This window comes from Anopheles merus, unplaced genomic scaffold (genome assembly GCF_017562075.2).
Source record: "Anopheles merus strain MAF unplaced genomic scaffold, AmerM5.1 LNR4000222, whole genome shotgun sequence".
NCBI lineage: Eukaryota > Metazoa > Arthropoda > Insecta > Diptera > Culicidae > Anopheles > Anopheles merus.
This window is the reverse complement of record NW_024427802.1, coordinates 14,395-32,627: the sequence shown is the minus strand read 5'-3', so window position 1 is coordinate 32,627 and position 18,233 is coordinate 14,395. Positions and strand designations below refer to the sequence as shown.

Genomic DNA, 18,233 nt, shown 5'->3' with positions numbered 1-18,233 from the left:
TCGTTGGGGGAAGCTTCGCCGATAGTTCCTTTAGAAGCGCGACGTTGCATTGATAGTCGCGTAGCCCGGAGATTCGAATCGCAGCGCACATTTTCCGTACAGCTGACCCAAACGCAGCCATCGTTTCCAGTTTTTCAATTTTGGGAGCAGGCATCGTCCTCACTTTCTCGATCAAGGTGTCTACGACCAGTTCTGGCCTTCCGAATTCCGCTTCCAGGACACTTAGCGTCTCGTTCAAGCTGTTAGGAAGTAGCAGCAGATCCTCAACAGCCTCCAAAGCAGATCCACGAAGTGCCTTTTGCAGGCGCAGAAGGTTCTCCTCCTCGGTGTAGCCACAAGCGGCAGATGAACGTTTAAAATGCGCATAAAATATTGGCCATTCTGAAATTGCACCGCTAAAGGAGGGCAGTTCACTTCCGATTGCATGCCGTGCATTCCCATGGCTTTGATTAAGCTCCGTGCTTCCGAGGCCGGCGTATGGCGAAGATGACACGTGGTTTGTACCACCATTTTGTACATTTGTCGAGTCCAAATTGTACTGCCTAACATGATGGCTTTCACGACCTTTCGTAAAGGAATTATCCACCGCGCAACGCCACGCCGCATACTCTTGCTCTTCAGCCGCTCGTTGATCACAGATCCATGTCGGATCATAATGTGGGGGAAAGCTAGCACGGCTTCCCGTGGGTGTTAACGGGTGATGACTCAGACGATGGTGCCCAGCGCTGCCGCCATCGCGTTGCACTCCGGTAGCCATACCGATACGGTCCGTGTCGGTAAGCCACGCTACAGTTTTCTCCACTTGACCCGACGAGGCTACCTGACCAAATTGCCGCAAAATTTCCAGTTCACGTTCCTCGAATTCAATCTCCTTACGAGCCTTCTCCGCTTCGAACTCAAGCCGATCAAGCTCAAGTCTTCTCCTACGTACCACATGCTCACGAGCTGCTAACGCATCCGGGGTCGCCGATACTCTCACCTTTCCTGGCGTTGCGTCCTTCGCCTCGGTGCTTCGCTCAATCGAGCTCGTCGACGGCGCCGCTTGTGGCTCGTGCTGCTGAACGACCATCCCAGACGTTGCGTCCTTCGCCCCGCCACTCCGTGCGATCGATCTCATCGTGGGTCCAGCTTGCTGCTCGTGTTTAGCGACCTGTTCGCAGGAGGCTTCTGTTTCAGGGCTGTTGCTTAACATTTTCACTTATCACTTCTAAATTCGCGTCACTTCTCGCACCGATTTACGTTACGCTCCGGATGAATACGCGTTTTACTAGCGAACTTGCGGTTCACTCCCGAGACTTACACAACGATACACACCGGCGACCTAATAGAATGATTTTCACGAGTGATGGTTTGATAGTTTTGTTAAGGACAACCAGAGTTCGAACGCGGTAGCAGTTCACCTAACACACAGTATTACACGTTCTTTATAGAATGTTGCAAATGCAACTTCTTTCCTAATCGCATGGAATAAGACAGGCACGTTTTATAAAACTTTTGTTTAACGAACTATAAAGAACGTGTCTTTATTCGCGGTAGCAGGAAAAAAGGACGAGAGCGCATCTCTCGCCTCTATTTATAATATTATAATTCGCGATGGCCGCCGTCGTCTTTGATCGTTCCCTTTCGTGCGCCTCGTGGTTGACTTCTTAAACGTCAATTAGAGTCGACATTAGCCCATGCAGCAGACAGCGCTAAAGGGCCATTACACGTTTGTAATAAACGGAAAGAACGGAAAGAACGAAAAGAACGGAAAGAACGGAAAGAACTGAAAGAACGGAATGAACGGAACGGAACGATTTTGTATAAAGGATTGGAACGGAACGGCCTACATAAAGAACGGAACTTTTTTACTAGGTTCGGACCGGAACGGCCAACACTAGTTCTGACTTGATGTACTGCGGATCAAATCCAACCACGGCAGTACAACAAGTCAACAGATGAACTGAATAGAAAGGAAGAGTCAGAGTGTACTAGGGATGGTAAACGTGGAAAAAAGTGAAAAAAGGGAAAACCTTTTTTTTTACCATGACTACCATGACGATGATTGCACTGATTTTCCCCTTCCTTTTTTCTCACAGCACGCTGCTCATAGTGAGATCGCTTTCGTCTGAAAAGCGGAACGGAAAGCGACTTGCATCATATGTCAACTCGATTTTCCGTGCTGAAATTGTCATCCGGGACGACAAGTGACGAATTTTTTAGAATTGCAACAGGACTCTTTCTTTCGCCAGTTGGTAAATATTTTTTAAGTTAAAATAAGCGTTTTTTAAGCTGTGTTATGACTTATTTTTTCGTTAGAGACGCTAAAAAATCCGTCACTTGCCGTGGGTTTTGACGAAAGAGTGACCTTGCATCTTTCGCTTATAGGGTCACAATAATGTTTTATAACATATCGTTGTAAAATTAGAATTTTAAAATCTTATCAATATTTTTTTAATCAAAAATGTGCTGTAACTCTAACACCCCAACCGGCCTTGCCGCATGTTTTGAGAGGATGCTTATTGTAGGGAATAAGATAGGGTAGAAAATATATTAAAAAAAAGACGACGAGAGAAAGGTAGAATATCAACGTAACGTAAGAGTAGTAGAATTTGCCAGACTTTGTGGTTACAAAGATAATCAGCTGATAGAAACTATAATCGACGTGATTCAAACCCACGCTACCAATGCAATGGTACGAAAAGCTGGGATACAAGTCCTGAAGAAACGTGGAACAGTAACTGATCTGCTGGAAAAAGTACGAGCTTGTGAGATCGAACAATTAAACGAAAAGATGTTCGCTAAGTCCCACTATCAGAGCAAGGATCTACAAACCACAGCAGTAGTTGCTGCTGTTTCGCACGGATCATACACAAGGAACAAAACCACCTCAGGAAGTTTCTATCGTAATAATCCATCATGGCAACAACAATATTCAAGTATGCATGGAAATAGAGGTGAAACCAGAACCGGACCATCACGATTTAGTTCAAACAGATTCTCCGGAATCCGTCGAGAGAAGTGTAAGAGATGTACCAGTAACTATCACTCGTCGGCAGACTGCTACGCGATTGACAAAAGGTGTCGAAACTGCCAGGTAATGGGACACATCGAGCGCGCATGCCCGCAAGGATAACGGGATAATTCAAAAAGACGGTTGGAAGAAGGAGGAGAGACATCACATCTGGCAAAGTCACGTAAAATTGCAGCTATTACAGACAGGGGTCATACAGAAGAGTCGAGCTGCGAAATGGAAGCTGTAAGTGACACACAATTATCCGATCTACTTTAGAACTTTGAATAGTATTTGATACATAGCCAATTTTTTCAAAAGTTACTTATTACATTTTCTTAATTTACAATTTACCACAAGCGACTCAGAATATAAATGTTTTTTGGAAAGATTTGTGCAGAACGGATGTGGCTAATCTTTCATATTTACGGAGCTAAAAGGAATATACCCTATGTTTCATCATTAATTGTCCATGAAGGAGTAACAGTTATTAAATCAAGTGGAGGGAAATAAATGAATTATTATTGAATAATGGTCATGGAGATAATTGTTCTCTTTACAGGGTGGCATCGTAGAAGTGATACACCTATTCAAGTACCCCTTTTTGTGTTTTTGGTCACTGTGTGTAAAACTCATGGGTATATTTTGACAGCTTAATTTGTTTACTATTTATCGTGAAAAACGTACACTTAGTGTTCACCTCAGTTTTCTCATCTACTATAATGGATTCAAGTTGCGAACAAATAAAAATCTCGCTTGTTGCTGAAAATGCACGTAGGCCACAACATCACCTTTTCGGACGAAAAACTGTTCACTCTGGAGGAAACTTTGAATAAGCAGAATGATCGTATTTATGGGGCATGTATTCGGGATATAACAGCCGATAAAATAACAGCCCCACGGTATCAATATACGTCAGCTGTGATGGTTTGGGGAGCTATCTCGGCCAAAGGGAAGTTTCCGTTATTGTTTATCGACAAAGGCGTGAAGATCAACAAGGAGTACTATTTAGAACACGTTTTTCAAGGCCACTTGAAACCAGACGCTAAGAAGCTTTTTGGCAACGACAATTTTTGCTTCCAACAAGATTCAGCTCCAGCCCATAAGGCTTCGATCGTTCAGAAGTGGTGCAAGGAGCATTTGCCATGTTTTATCAATGCATCGGAATGGCCTGCGTCGTCTCCAGATTTGAACCCGTTGGACTTCAGCATATGAGGATGCATGCTTGGAAAGTTGGGCAACGTCAAACATTTGCTTTGGGAAAGATTCAAGAAACGGTTGTTAAAGATATGGGATGAAATGCCGGATAAAGTTGTGCGTGCGGCCTGCAACGATCTCCAAATGCGCCTACGGGCGGTTATCAATTGTAAAGGAGAAAAATTTGAAATAAATAAAGTGAAATGCAGGTTTAGTACCAATAGGAGCTATTTAAATAGGTTCCTAAGAGAAATCAAACCTGGTGTCAATTTTATTACAAAAACAAAGTGTATCACTTCTACGATGCCACCCTGTAGATTATTGGATAGAAGATAGGTGTATTAATATATGCATGTTCACGTTTCCTAAACTATAATTATTTTCAGAATGAAATTCAAACTACGATTGAGAATAATACCTTTCCAACAACCGATCGTTCGGACGATACTTCGGAAAATGATTGTATTATCAATTATCAAGAGTACAAATGATGAAGGTATCATTATTGGGTACGTTGCAGGGATTTTGGTAAATTTCATGATTTTTGTGTTTTGGTACTATATGCTTTTTTTCGACAAAATAACTTTAGTAAACTAACACATTAAAAATTGTACACATATAAAAAGACGATACGCAGTAGAAAACACGTCCTGCTACGACGGCACCCGAAATGGAAGAGGCCGATCTCTCTCGCTTTGCTGCCGCGCGAAGTACCGACGAACCCTTCGGCTACGTCGGATGCTGTCGGTTACCAGACAACACCGAGTACCTGTGGCTGCGTACTGCGCCCAGCGTAAGTCCGCGCTTGCACAACATCTCTCCCTGTTAATTGAGCTGATAGGCTCCAAGCCGACGGGGGAGTCTTCTAACGCGAGAAGACCTACGTGGCACGCCTATCTGCTGCTGGTTCATACCTTCTGTAGGATGTTCGGTCTCCAGGGCCTGCTGCGGTTGTGGTGGTGTGGAGGCCGCAGTGTGTTGGGATGTCTCAAATGCAGACTGATCAGTAAAATGGGTTGCCCTTGGTGGTGATTTTGCCGCTGCTGCACATGCCTCGCAGGAGGCCACATAGCGTGCTATGTCGTCATCCAACTTAGGCCAATATACGTAGCTACGTGCAACCGATTTCATCCTCTGCATTTCCGGATGTCCTCGGTGTAGTTGATTTAAACAGCGATTGCGCAGCTTCTCCGGGATGACTACTCTCTCTCCAAAAAGAATGCAGCCATCCACGTTGGTCAGCGATTCCCTTCTATCGTAGAGCCGTGCAAGATCTGTTCCGTAAGCTACGTCGCGAGGCCAACCATCTCGCACGTACTTGTAAACCTTCTGGAGCGACGGATCTTGCTGAGTGTAGAGCTCAATGTCTCTGAAACGAATAGGGAATGTTAGTAAGGCATTTACGGCAACTGACCTGAGATCCTGCTCTAATTCGTTGCTTGCTACGATGTATTCCGACTCTGGTTTCGCATGGTTTTGTATGAGGCGAGAAAGAACGTCGGCGTTGCCAAAAGAACCAGTGGGGATGTATTCGATGGTCATGTCGTAAAGGTGAAGTGTTAATGCGAATCTCTGCAATCGATTAGCTGTATACGTTGGAACCCCCTTTTTGCTTCCAAAAATTCGCACTAATGGCCGGTGGTCGGTTTGCAACGTAAAATGTCGACCGTATAGCATCCGATGGAATTTCGTTACAGCAAATATGATGGCGAGACCTTCTCGATCGATTTGGCTGTAACCCTCTTCAGCCTTACTCAGCGCTCTAGATGCGTGTTGCACCACCTTAAGAGATCCATCAGGAAATTTGTGACTAAGCGTTGCCCCAAGTCCAATAGATGAAGCATCGGCCGAAACCACAATGTCAAGCTTCGGGTCATAATGTGTGAGCAGGAGGTCTGAAGAAAGAACGGTTTTGAAACGCTCGAACACTTTTTGGCATTCCGGTGTCCATTCAAATGTGTTACCATTTTGCAGCAATTTGTCCATTGGGTAACGCAGATCTCTAATACTTGGGATGAACTTTGCATAGTAGTTCACCGCACCGATGAACGATCGTGCTCCTGAGATATCTTTCGGTGGAGGCAGTTTTTTAATGGCTTCGATCTTCAACGGGTCAAGTCTGAGGCCTTGGCTGTCTATAATATGCCCTAAATAGCGGATTTGTGGCTTATTGAACGCACACTTTTCTGATCGTATTGTAAAGCCGTAGTCTTGTATGCGTTTAATTGTTTCCTCCAGGGCGATGTCGTGCTCTTCTTGCGTTTTACCACCGATAATCACGTCATCCATATAGGCTGATACTCCGTTTATGCCAGCGAGCATCTTGTCCATGATCTGCTGGAATGCTCCCGGTGCTACTTTGATGCCTGGGGGGAGTCTATTGTAGTGGTAAAGGCCTCGGTGAGTGTTAATCGTGAGCAATGGCCGACATCCTGTCTCTATTTCCACCTGGAGAAACGCATCTGAAAGATCGAGTTGTGTAAATATTTTGCATCTAGCCAGTTTAGAAAAAATATCCTGTGGTAACGGAAGTGGATACTCATGCGGGTGTAAAGCTGCATTCAGGCCGGTCGAATAATCGCCGCATAGTCGTATCTGTCCGTTAGTCTTCCTGACCACAACGACTGGTGCTGCCCAATCCGAGTAATCGACAGGTGATATAATGCCCAAGCCTTCCAACCGATCGAGCTCCTTGTTGACAATCTCTTCCATTGCATACGCAACGGGGCGCTTGGGATGAAACACTGGACGGGTATCTTTTCGTAGCTGCAGATGAACGCTGGCTTTGGTACAAATCCCCGTGCCATGGAATACCGACGGAAATTTGTCCTCCCAGGACCGTGGATCTGCTTCTTTAATGTTATTGCAAAAATTATCCATCGGGATCGTTCCTAGGGCGAAAAGATTAACCATGTCCGCTCCCAACAACGCCAACTCCATTTTGGACACTCTTATGGTAGCTCGCTTTGTACGGTTTGAAATGGACACGTTCGCTATGAACTCACCTTCCAGTCTGAGGACGTCACCGGATGCTGCTTTGGCTCTTACCGTTACTGGTGTCAGATATGGTTTACCCAACTGTTTCCACATGCGCTGGCTGATAACCGAGATATCCGAGCCGGTATCCAATTGTAACCTTGCTGATTTATTCTCGATCTGGATGGTCACAAATTTTCTGTGCTGCTGGACACTGCAAACGTTGACTCGTACCACTCTGGTTGCTACGGATGGTCGCTGGTAAAATTTCTTATGCCTCGTGCGGCGGTGTGAGGAAGCGCAATGTCCCTCTCGATGACCGATGCGACCGCAATCACAACACTTGTGCGCCTTGTACGTGCATTCCCTGGACCAATGCAATGCACCACAAAGCCAACACGCATTACGGGGTTTCGAGCCAGTGCTTCTGTCAAACGGTTTGGAGTTTCGCTCGTCGTTCCTCTGGTACCGCTGCTTATCTCCACCCGCATGGACCGCGTGCACACGTTCGCTCGTATCGGTCGCGATCATAGTGTAGCATGCACATGCACATGCTATACTGTTTTCAATCAGTTCACACACATTTCTTATTACACTTAATAAACACAAAATTGTCAACACAACACAACACACAAAAAGACCAAATTCCAACCACTCAAGATATCAACACAACCCAAACCACATAAATAACCTTACGTCAGGAATTGTAAGTCAGCAGAAAAACCCTTATCCAAAAACACTTAAAAAAACACACAAGCGACACACAACCCCGGAGGTGCGAAAAAACCTTACCCAGCACAAAACGCCTCAAGTGGGTAAAGCGTAAAAACACAGCATTGCATAATAGCAACCAACAGTTAATAAATAATGAAATAGGAGACACCGTACCTCGTGTGTACAAACAGAACCGTAAGCGTAGGAAACAAAACACCGCGTAAGCGTCAGAACCCAGAACTGACCTTACATAATAATTAACCATATGTTAACCGAAAAACCTAACCCTCAGCATAACGGACATCAAACAGAAAACGAAAGTAAACGCAAAATCTAATTGAAGAGAAAAGTACCGTATAAATAAAGATGTAAGATGAGACCAAAAGGAGACATTCGGAGACAGTGAAAGTCACAGTTACGCACAGTACGTGCAGTTGTGAAGTGGTGCTGCTAAGTCTTGGTCGGTCAAGTCTCGATTTGCAAACAAAGTGAAATGTGTAGTTAAATTCAGTTATGTTTGTCTTCTGCCTGAAACATTGATAATATTCAGGAAACATCCGAAAACTCCACCCCTCGTGTTTTAAAAGTATTCCTAGAGTGAGATGCCTAAATTGTCGAATTACCTGTCGCGTACGAACCAACCTATTACAATAGCACTATCCGCTTTAACTCGTGCTAGCCGGTGGCAATCTTCTGCTAGCTGTGCTAGGATTGCATCTGTGCGCTCTTCCATGCTAGCAAGCAGCCTGACACGAATATCACGATCACATTCATCCTTCAATCCGCATACCAGGACGAGACATTTGAATTGCTCTTCTGTCATAGATGCAAATTCAAAATCGACGCATGCGCGGTTTACTCGGCCGGTAAATGACAAAAGATCCTCGGAGCGCGATTTGTTGATGCTCAAACATTTATACCGCTTGCTTAGGGTCGACTCCATTTTGCCAAAAAGCACCGTGAGCTTTTCCACCATTTCTGAAAATGAAAGGTCACGGGGGGCACGCGGTAAAATGAAATTGGTGAAATGAGCTTACTCGCCTGCTCCTAACTTTCGTCCAAGGAGTCGAACTTTTGCAGCGTCGTCGAAACGGGATACATCTTGCGCGAAAAGGTTATCGTATCGCGCGTAACATCACTCAAATGTGATGTTGGCTTCCGCATCATGATGAAACTCGGTGAGGTTGCCAGCAAGAGCTTCGAGGATGAGCTCCGGATTGCTGGGTTTCGCGGAAGGTTGAAGCTCACTATAATGGGTCACTGGTGTAGGTAGCTGCTGTTCCCGTTGCTGCATAAGCTGAGAAAATAGTTGCTGCTGCTGTGTCATTTGCTGCTGCTGTTGGGCCATTTGCTGCTGTAACAGGTGCAGCATTTGCTGTATCATTGTGATGTCCGATGTTGTTTGCAACGATGGCGCATTCTGCGATGGTGGTGGATGCTGTATGAATGCTGCGTTCAGGACACCATTCTGCGACAGCCGTCTCTGCTCCTCTGTGATCGGCGTCTCTTCGGGGCTTAACATTCTACGGCGTTTTCGCGGAATTGTTGCACTTAAAAAAAACGTTGACTGGGTTCACTTAGCTCGTCACCACTTTTGTGTTTTGGTACTATATGCTTTTTTTCGACAAAATAACTTTAGTAAACTAACACATTAAAAATTGTACACATATAAAAAGACGATACGCGGTAGAAAACACGTCCTGCTACGACGGCACCCGAAATGGAAGAGGCCGATCTCTCTCGCTTTGCCGCCGCGCGAAGTACCGACGAACCCTTCGGCTGCGTCGGATGCTGTCGGTTACCAGACAACACCGAGTACCTGTGGCTGCGTACTGCGCCCAGCGTAAGACCGCGCTTGCACAACAATGATTGATTCGGGAGCTGATGTAAACACGATCGACGAAAACAGTTTCAAAAAATTAAAAGAACTTAACTCCGGAACAATGCAAATCTTCAATGTAAAGAACGGAACCGATCGACCCTTGAGAGCATACAGCGTGACAAACGAAATCCCAGTGGTGGCATCCTTCGTGGCTGAGCTGTATATTTCTGAAGAACGACCGCGATTTTGGGAAAAGTTTTACGTCATCAAAAAAGCAAAAGCATTACTCGGTAGGAACACAGCTATAAGATACAGTGTTCTTCAACTTGGAATGGAAGTCCCGGTAAGGAATTCTTCGTTGGAAAATAGCAATCGACTTTATCCAGGAGAAATTTTTGTTCTCTCGGCAACCGGTGAATTCCCGAAGTTTAACGTCGCTCCAGTAATGCTTACCTACGACAAAAGATTACCTCCGTCAAGGAGCATTTTCACATGCATACCACCAGCATTTAGGAATGAGACCGATAGACGATTGAACGAACTACTGTCGTCAGGAATAATAGAACCTGTTACAGAGCAAATGGATAAATCATTCTGTTCATCACTTTTGGTTGTTTCAAAAGGCAAAAATGACATTCGCCACGTCGTCGACCTTAGAGGGCCTAATAGATGCATAATTAGAACGCCATTCAAAATGCCAATGTTAGAAGCGATCCTTTGCAAACTAAACGGAGCTTCAGTTTTCTCCACAATTGATTTAACCAACGCATTTTTCCATGTCGAGCTTCATGAATTGTGCCGACACTTAACAAACTTTTTCGCTGGAACTGGTACTTATTGGTTCATAAGGCTACCCTTTGGACTATGCAACTCTCCTGATATATTTCAGGAGTTGTTACAAACCGTTGTGCTAGCTGGGTGCACAGGAGTTATTAACTACTTAGATGACATTCTGGTCTATGGAACTACAAAGGAAGAACATGATAGAAATCTACATGCCACGCTATTACGACTCCGTGAACTTAATGTGCGTCTTAATGCCAGTAAATGCGTTTTTGGAGTAGGTACTGTTAATTTCCTTGGATTCAATCTATCGGGCGACGGGTGGAGAGTAGAAGACGACAAAAGACAAGCAATTCAAAACTTCAGAAGACCAGAATCATTATCAGAGGTGAAAAGTTTCCTAGGGCTGATGAATTTCACTGAGCGCTTTATTCCTAATCGAGCAGAAAATACAGAAAAACTTCGAATGCTAGCTAGAGCTGACAACTTATACTGGACTGCGGCAGAAGAAGAAGAATTTCAGTTCTTAACGAACGAAGCGCTTAACGCAATTACCAGACTGGGATATTTTGACTGCGATGACCTTACGGAACTATACGTTGGTGCATCACCTACGGGACTAGGTGCAGTCCTTGTACAATTCAACAAGACAGGTAAACCACGAATCATAGCCTGCGCTTCAAAGTCTCTCACATCTACTGAACAGAAATATCCTCACACTCAAAAAGAAGCGTTGGCAATTATCTGGAGTGTAGAAAGGTTCAGCTACTACTTAATTAACAAATTCTTCATTATAAGAACCGATTCTGAAGCGAATGAATTTATATTTAGTGGGCTTCAACATACAGGCAAAAGAGCTATATCAAGAGCAGAAGCTTGGGCACTTCGATTATTACCATACAACTACAGAATCGCTAGAGTCCCGGGGCATTTAAATGTCGCAGATGCACTTTCTAGATTAATTTGTTCATCTCAAGAAGATGATGCATTCGATGACGACAATGACAAACATTTACTGTATTCACTAGATGCAGGCGATATGAATATATCTTGGAGTGAAATACAAGCGTCATCCGAATTAGACGAGGAACTGCAAGCAGTACGGCTAGCAATACAAACCAGAAAATGGATGAATAGTCTACGACGTTATGAGTCGGAGGCTTAAAGTTTAAGAACTCTAGGACCACTAATATTCAAAGACGACCTAATAATCTTACCTATTAATCTTCGTAGTAAAGCACTAGAGGCAGCTCACCGTGGTCACGTTGGCTGTGGAGCCACGAAGAAAATTCTTCGGGAATTCTTCTGGTGGCCAAACATGTCAAAGGAAGCCGCACAATTCGTAGGTAATTGTGAAACCTGTCTCATGATTTCAAGGAGAAACCCTCCCATCCCCCTTTCCAGTAGAAAATTACCAGACGAACCATGGGAAATCCTACAGGTAGATTTTTTATCAATGCAAGGTCACGGCTCGGGAGAATTCTTATTGGTAGTTGATACTTATTCCCGCTACCTTTATGTATCAGAGATGAGACATACAGATGCTAAGACCACCAACGCAGCACTGTGTAAAATATTCACCATGTGGGGTTTACCCCTAATCATTCAAAGCGATAACGGTCCTCCCTTCCAAAGTAAAGAGATTACTGAATACTGGGAAGCTAAAGGAGTGAAAGTAAGAAAATCAATTCCATTAAGCGCACATTCAAACGGAGCAATAGAACGCCAGAACCAGGACGTTATCAAAGCAATGGCTGCAGCTAAAGTAGAAGGAAAGAGTTGGAGAGTGGGGTTGGACGAATACGTTCACACGCATAACATCCGGAAACACCATTCGCGCTTAGGAGTGACACCATTCGAGCTTTTAGTCGGTTGGCGTTACAGGGGGACTTTTCCATGTTTGTGGACTGCCAAAGGTAGATCAAGACGATATACGAGAAAACGATGCGGTTTCGAAATTGGCGAGTAAGCAATTTGCAGACAAACATCGGGGGGCAAAAGAGAGTAATATTGCGACTGGGGATATCGTTTTGGCAACTGCGCACCGTAAGACTAAGACTGATCCAATTTTTTCGAAGGAAAGATTTACAGTTTTATCAAGAGAGGGAGCGAAAGTTGTAATCATTAGTGGATCCGGCGCGAAGCTGACCAGAAACGTTCGAGATATCAAGCGTATTAATTGAGAAGATTCAGACAACGAGGATATTGAATTAGCGGAAGGGGAACGTTCGCCAACTTGGATTGATTCTCAGCAAGAGGCAACACGAGATGCTCTTAGTCGCCCAAAAAGGGACATTCGAATACCAGAGAGGTTCAAAGAGTCTGTTATGTATCACATTTGGTGATATAGAGTAGGGGTGAAGAAAGATGTAGGGAATAAGATAGGGTAGAAAATATAATAAAAAAAACGACGAGAGAAAGGTAGAATATCAACGTAAATCATAACCGAATAAACAGATAATCAAGATGTATATTGAAATCAGGCGAAAATGTCAGAACTGTCAAAACAATCGTCAGGCGAAAATAGAGGGGAATCGGGAAACGACAGGACGCGGAACAACGTGCTTCAGTCTTGTGGTGGAACTCACAACGGATACATCGAGTAATAAAAGTAAATAGTAATAGTGAAAGTAATAGTAATAGTAAGTAAAGTATCGAGTAAATAAATAAATAAAAAAATAGCTTCATTCAATGGATGATTCATTCGACGATCACGAAACTTATGTCTTTTTCTTTTCTTTCAAATGTTGTATTACAATGTAACAATATTTTGAAATTAGCACTGAAATCTTCTCTTTTAAAATGATACCAACCACTAAAAGCAAACGAAATAAAATTGGCTGAAAATTAACACACACATTCATACTTTTGGCATAATGTTACTGCCGAATAGGGATAGGTGTTTTGGAGCGCACCACTGGCTCCGAAGTCGGCTCTGCACCCACGGCTCCATAGCCGGATCCACACCAACAGCTCCGGAGCCGGATCCGCACCAACAGCTCCGGAGCCGGCTCCGTACAAACAGCCCCGGAGCCACCGACGAATCAAAGGCTCCGGACCAACGGCTCTGGACTAACGTTTCAATAGGGACGGCATTGTATGATAGCCTAAAAAACGAATCTATCTTCTCGCTAGTGTAGAAGCTAACACCCAATGTGATTGTGTGAATGTTGAACAATGTTCAACACTTATCGATTTTTTTATAGATTCCTTTCATCATTATTTACTCAGCTAATTATGGATCTTCCCGATTGAAACTTTATTCAAAATGATTTTTTTGGTGCAATCTGTAAAAACCGGCTTCGGAGCCATGAGTGCGGAGTCGTTGGTGCGGAGCCGGTTCCGGAGCAGCTGGAGTGGAGTCAGCTCCCGAGCCGTGGGTGCGGAGCCGGCTCCATTGGGTTGGAGTGGAGGAGGTTCCGAAATTGTCTGAAGCCGGTCGGAGCCGGTTTTTAATAAAACATAATGAGCATATTTTAACTTTTGAACTGAACTTTTGAACTTTTTCTGTGAACTTTTGAAAGAAACGTAAGTAAAACTTAGAAAAAAACTAATCATCCACTTAAAACATGGAGCCTGGCCAGTTATGGTGGTGGAGTGTTAAAGTGAGCAACCTCTGCTTAAATATTGCTTATTACGATATGTCACTTTGACATTGGACTTTGTTCATTGGGAACTAGTGTTGGGTAACCGTATTAATACACGATGCGCAATCTCAGATTGCGCATATATTCGTTTTATCAAAATATATGTCATTTCGCGTAGCCAACCCTGAGCTATAAACGTCATTTCCATACAATTTCAGATTGCGCCAAGATTGCGCATAAATTTTCAAGATTATATGTCCGAGATATATAAATTTTTTTTGACAGATAATTATATCAAACCGACCCGTTTGACAGATAAATATATGCGCAATCTGAGATTGCGCATCGTCTATTGCTACGGTAAAGTGCTGCTGTGCGCACTGTGCGCACAGCACACCATACTGTGCGCACAGCACAGCACAGTGCCTTAAGTGCTACCACAGTGCTAGCACTTTCGCACAGTGCTAGCACTTTCGCACAGTGCTAGCACTTCCGCACAGTGCTAGCACTTTCGCACAGTGCGCTCTCTGATCACAGTGCGGAAGTGCTAGCAAAGTGCTTGCACTTTCGCACAGTGCGCTTTCTGTGCACTACACAGGGCTACGTGCACTTTTGCGCTGTACGTTTTTTTAATCCTGTGCGCTCATAGAGCAATTTGTGCACTAAGTGGTGCCTCGTTAACGTGGAAAAAGCGGAAACCTAATGGCACTAACAGCATGAAATAACATGAAAGATGAGTATGAAGTGTAACAGAAAAATAATGTCCCAATGGTCATTTTCCCTCCTGTAATGTTGTATAAATGATTGTGTTTAAATTATAAAAACTAAATAGGTACATGAAGTTGATTCAGAATATTTATACTATACAACCGATATGCAACACAAATATAATTCAAACGAAAGATAGATTGTTAACAGATCTTCGGATTACTTTCCTACATTTTTTTCCTTTTGTTTTGTTTTATAAGGAGAGAGGATCTTCTAAAAGACACCCTGGTAGTGTGGGATTTTTACCCACTAAAAACTCTCCTTCATGAATTCGAAATAAGCATCTCTTGAAACCGGCGTATAGCCTAGCTATCGCATTCAAAAGAGCTTGAAATCAAGAATTTTTCCGACTGGTTAGAGTAAATCAAACTTGACAAAAAATCGTTTAATGCAGTGACGATCCCATGGCTCCATGTGCAAAAATCCTTATTTCCCAAAAGCTTCTGAAACCAGCGAAAACGACCTATTGAAGATTGAAGATTGAAGATTGAACTAATTGAAGATAGTATGTTTGATATAAAATTATAGAAAAAAAATCAAGCATGACAGCTTATTTAGCATCAACACTTATCAAAAAAGTTGTGTTTAACCAAATTAGTAGTAGTATTCTGGTTATTAGTAGTACAATAAAGGAATGGTAATGCAGTAAAATTATGAAATATGTATGGTGTTTAAATGTAAGTAAAATGAAAAAAAAAACGGTAGTGCAATTGATTCTACGCTCACTTTATGCTTTTTTAGCACTGCTGCTAAACCGGTTCTAGCAGTTTTTATTGTGTTTTATGAACAATATTTTGTTCAATTTGTTTGGTTTTAGTCGATTTCGTTTACTTCGTTCAATGTCTCCTGCCTTAGAAAACACTCGTTCACAAGGAACTGAAGTAGCAGGTATGCACAACTCACGGAGCATTACTTGGTAGACTGTTGGATTTTTATATTTGTTTAGCTTCCACCATTCTAATGGATCATCGTTACGGTGTGCCAAAGGCTCTGCAACGTAATTATCAAGCTCTTTTTCTAGACAACTCCGTGAGTTGAGCATGATTTGTGGATGATTTTGATTAATGTCAAATTCTGCCCAAAGATTCGTATCGTCCGTGGCAATTTCTGTTCCCGTTACAACAATTTCTGGGGAGTTGTTCAGGTCGTTTTGGAAGTTGTTCTCCATTCTCAACTCTCGTAATACTGCATTACAACATTCTTTAAACTCGTGTTCATCAGAAAATCCTTTTTGTTTAAATCGAGGATCAACAACGGTTGCTCGGGAAACAGAGGTGGTGTATGCATACTTAAATTTATTATTTAAGCCATCGATCAAAAGTTGCATCATTTCTAAAACTGGTTCCGAACTAGTCTTAGTTTGCAACAACGATTTTAGTTTTGACAACAGTAGCTTATGCAAAACACGAACCTTTGATACAGTTACATTTTTTTCAGCTGACATTTCTTTGGTTACTACATCGAATATTTTTAGTATGTCAGACGCCTCCTTCATAATTAGACATTCAGCTTCATTTAATTCATATTCAAACCGGAGCAATGCAAGAGTAGAAATTATAGGTTCTTTATTTGCGTAAAATCGCTCCAGCATATAGTACGTAGAATTCCACCGTGTGGCTACGTCTAACAAAAGTTTCAGCTTTGGATATTTCATATTGTTCTGCATCTCCTGGAGCTTCAACAGAGCAATTGTGCTTTTTTTAAAAATGTGTAACAATCTTCCGTATTTTTGTAAGCATATCTGATATTGTTTTACTGATTGCATCTTTTACAATTAAATTAAGCGTATGAGCAAAACATGGAATATGGCGGATTCCTAAGCTATTCACTGCACTCTTCATGTTAGCCGCATTATCTGTGACAACACAGCAAACTTTTTTTGAAATGTTATAGTTATCCATAACAGTTCTCAACCACTGATCTATATTTTCTGCAGTATGTCGTTTTGCAGACTCGTTACAATCTAACAAATAAGTTGTCAATTTGCCGTCCGTTTCATTAATAAAATGAGCAGTTGCTGCTAAAAAGCTAACATTGTTTATGTCGGTCCAGCCATCCGATGGTAAACACACAGCTTTAAAATTATTCAATCTATTTTGTACTTTTTCCAGAAGCTTCTGATACTCGTTGTTCAGCATTGTATTGCTAAACGTTTTTCGGTTAGGTAGGTTATAACTTGGGCAAACGGTATGGAAGAGTTGCTTGAAATCATCAGCTTCCAATAAATAAAAGGGCAACACATGATTGCAAAACACATTGAGAAGCTGCTGTTCAATACTCGTTTTTGTATTGGTGCTTAAAGGCTTGAAAACATCAACATAGTCACTAACTGATGACTGAACTCGTTTGCCTAATGTTGTTGTATTTTCACGCTGTTCTTTCACTAAGCTTGAAGAAGCTGAACTTTGTGCGGGTTCGAAATCGGTGGTCGGATGTTTTTTAGCAAAATGACGCTTCAAGGTGAACAATGAAGTACCGCTAACCGTTAAGACATCTTTACAGATATTACATCTGTATTTATTAATCGCGGCAGTATGACGCTCAAAAAACTTCCAAATACCTGCATTCTTTTTTGATGCTTCCATTATTGCCTCAAATAGTCTGCACTTCGCTAACACTGTCGATACCCAAGCTCCCGACCACGCTGGTTTTCGCTGGTCTTTTCGGGGCCGAAAAGAGCAACGAAATACAGATCATTTTCGGGGATAGTGAACACACGTGAAAGATGAACCCATGCAAAAAAGAGCTAAAAATAGAAATGAACATTCAGATTCACTCCCTCCCCTCATGTTCCAATTCATGCTCATGCTTCATCCTTGATGCTACCAACCACATCGCTAGTTCTACTTCGAATCACTTTGCCAGTTGCGCCACCATATTATTATTCATTATCGTGCTATTTACTGGTTTGGTTGTATGAAGGGGTACTGATACTAAATGAGTTAAAAGAAATAAATAAAACAATAAAAATAACAGATTAACTATTAACCACGCATTTCTTACAATGAGTAAAGGGGTTTGAAGTTATTGGAGCTGGATGTTTTAAAAATTAAATAAAACTTTAAATCATCAAAAAAATTATAAAAATGGAATTGAACTCAGGTCGACCATGGTACAAACAGTACACCATTAACATTTGACCATAACTACTTCATGAACATGAATTGTTATCTATCTCTTATAAACCGTTCAAATATAGTACAATGAACAATAAGATGTGTAAAAGTACATCGATGCGTGTGAGATAGTAGGGCTGATGAATAGAAAGAGATGGCATGAGTTTGTGTACATTATCCCCGAAAAATTTCGCTTGGGTATCCAATTGACATTTTCGAGCACGAATAATCGGGAATTCGAGCAAATTCCCTTAAACTGGAGCCTTAAACTTACCTTC

General features: G+C 42.5%; 1 protein-coding gene across 1 annotated transcript; it reads right to left on the bottom strand.

Moving 5' to 3' along the window:
* Window positions 1–2,072: 2,072 nt before the first annotated feature.
* On the bottom strand, window positions 2,073–7,129 carry LOC121601911 (uncharacterized protein K02A2.6-like). The gene is made up of 4 exons (XM_041930718.1): window positions 6,154–7,129; window positions 5,604–6,084; window positions 5,074–5,558; window positions 2,073–2,107 (listed from the first exon to the last, which is right to left on the bottom strand). Exons 1-4 carry the CDS (start codon window positions 7,127–7,129, stop codon window positions 2,073–2,075), a joined length of 1,977 nt encoding a protein of 658 aa, XP_041786652.1.
* Between the last annotated feature and the right edge of the window lie 11,104 nt (window positions 7,130–18,233).

What these genes read in the sequence shown, in the direction of transcription:
- LOC121601911 (XM_041930718.1), bottom strand. Translation starts at nt 7,129, where the DNA reads ATGGAGTTGGCGTTGTTGGGAGCGGACATGGTTAATCTTTTCGCCCTA. An exon ending in GGACAAATTGCTGCAAAATG is followed by an intron (nt 6,085 to 6,153) that starts GTAACACATTTG and finishes TTCTTTCTTCAG; the next exon opens with ACCTCCTGCTCACACATTAT. An exon ending in GCAGCAGATAGGCGTGCCAC is followed by an intron (nt 2,108 to 5,073) that starts GTAGGTCTTCTC and finishes TCCGCTTTTCAG; the next exon opens with ACGAAAGCGATCTCACTATG.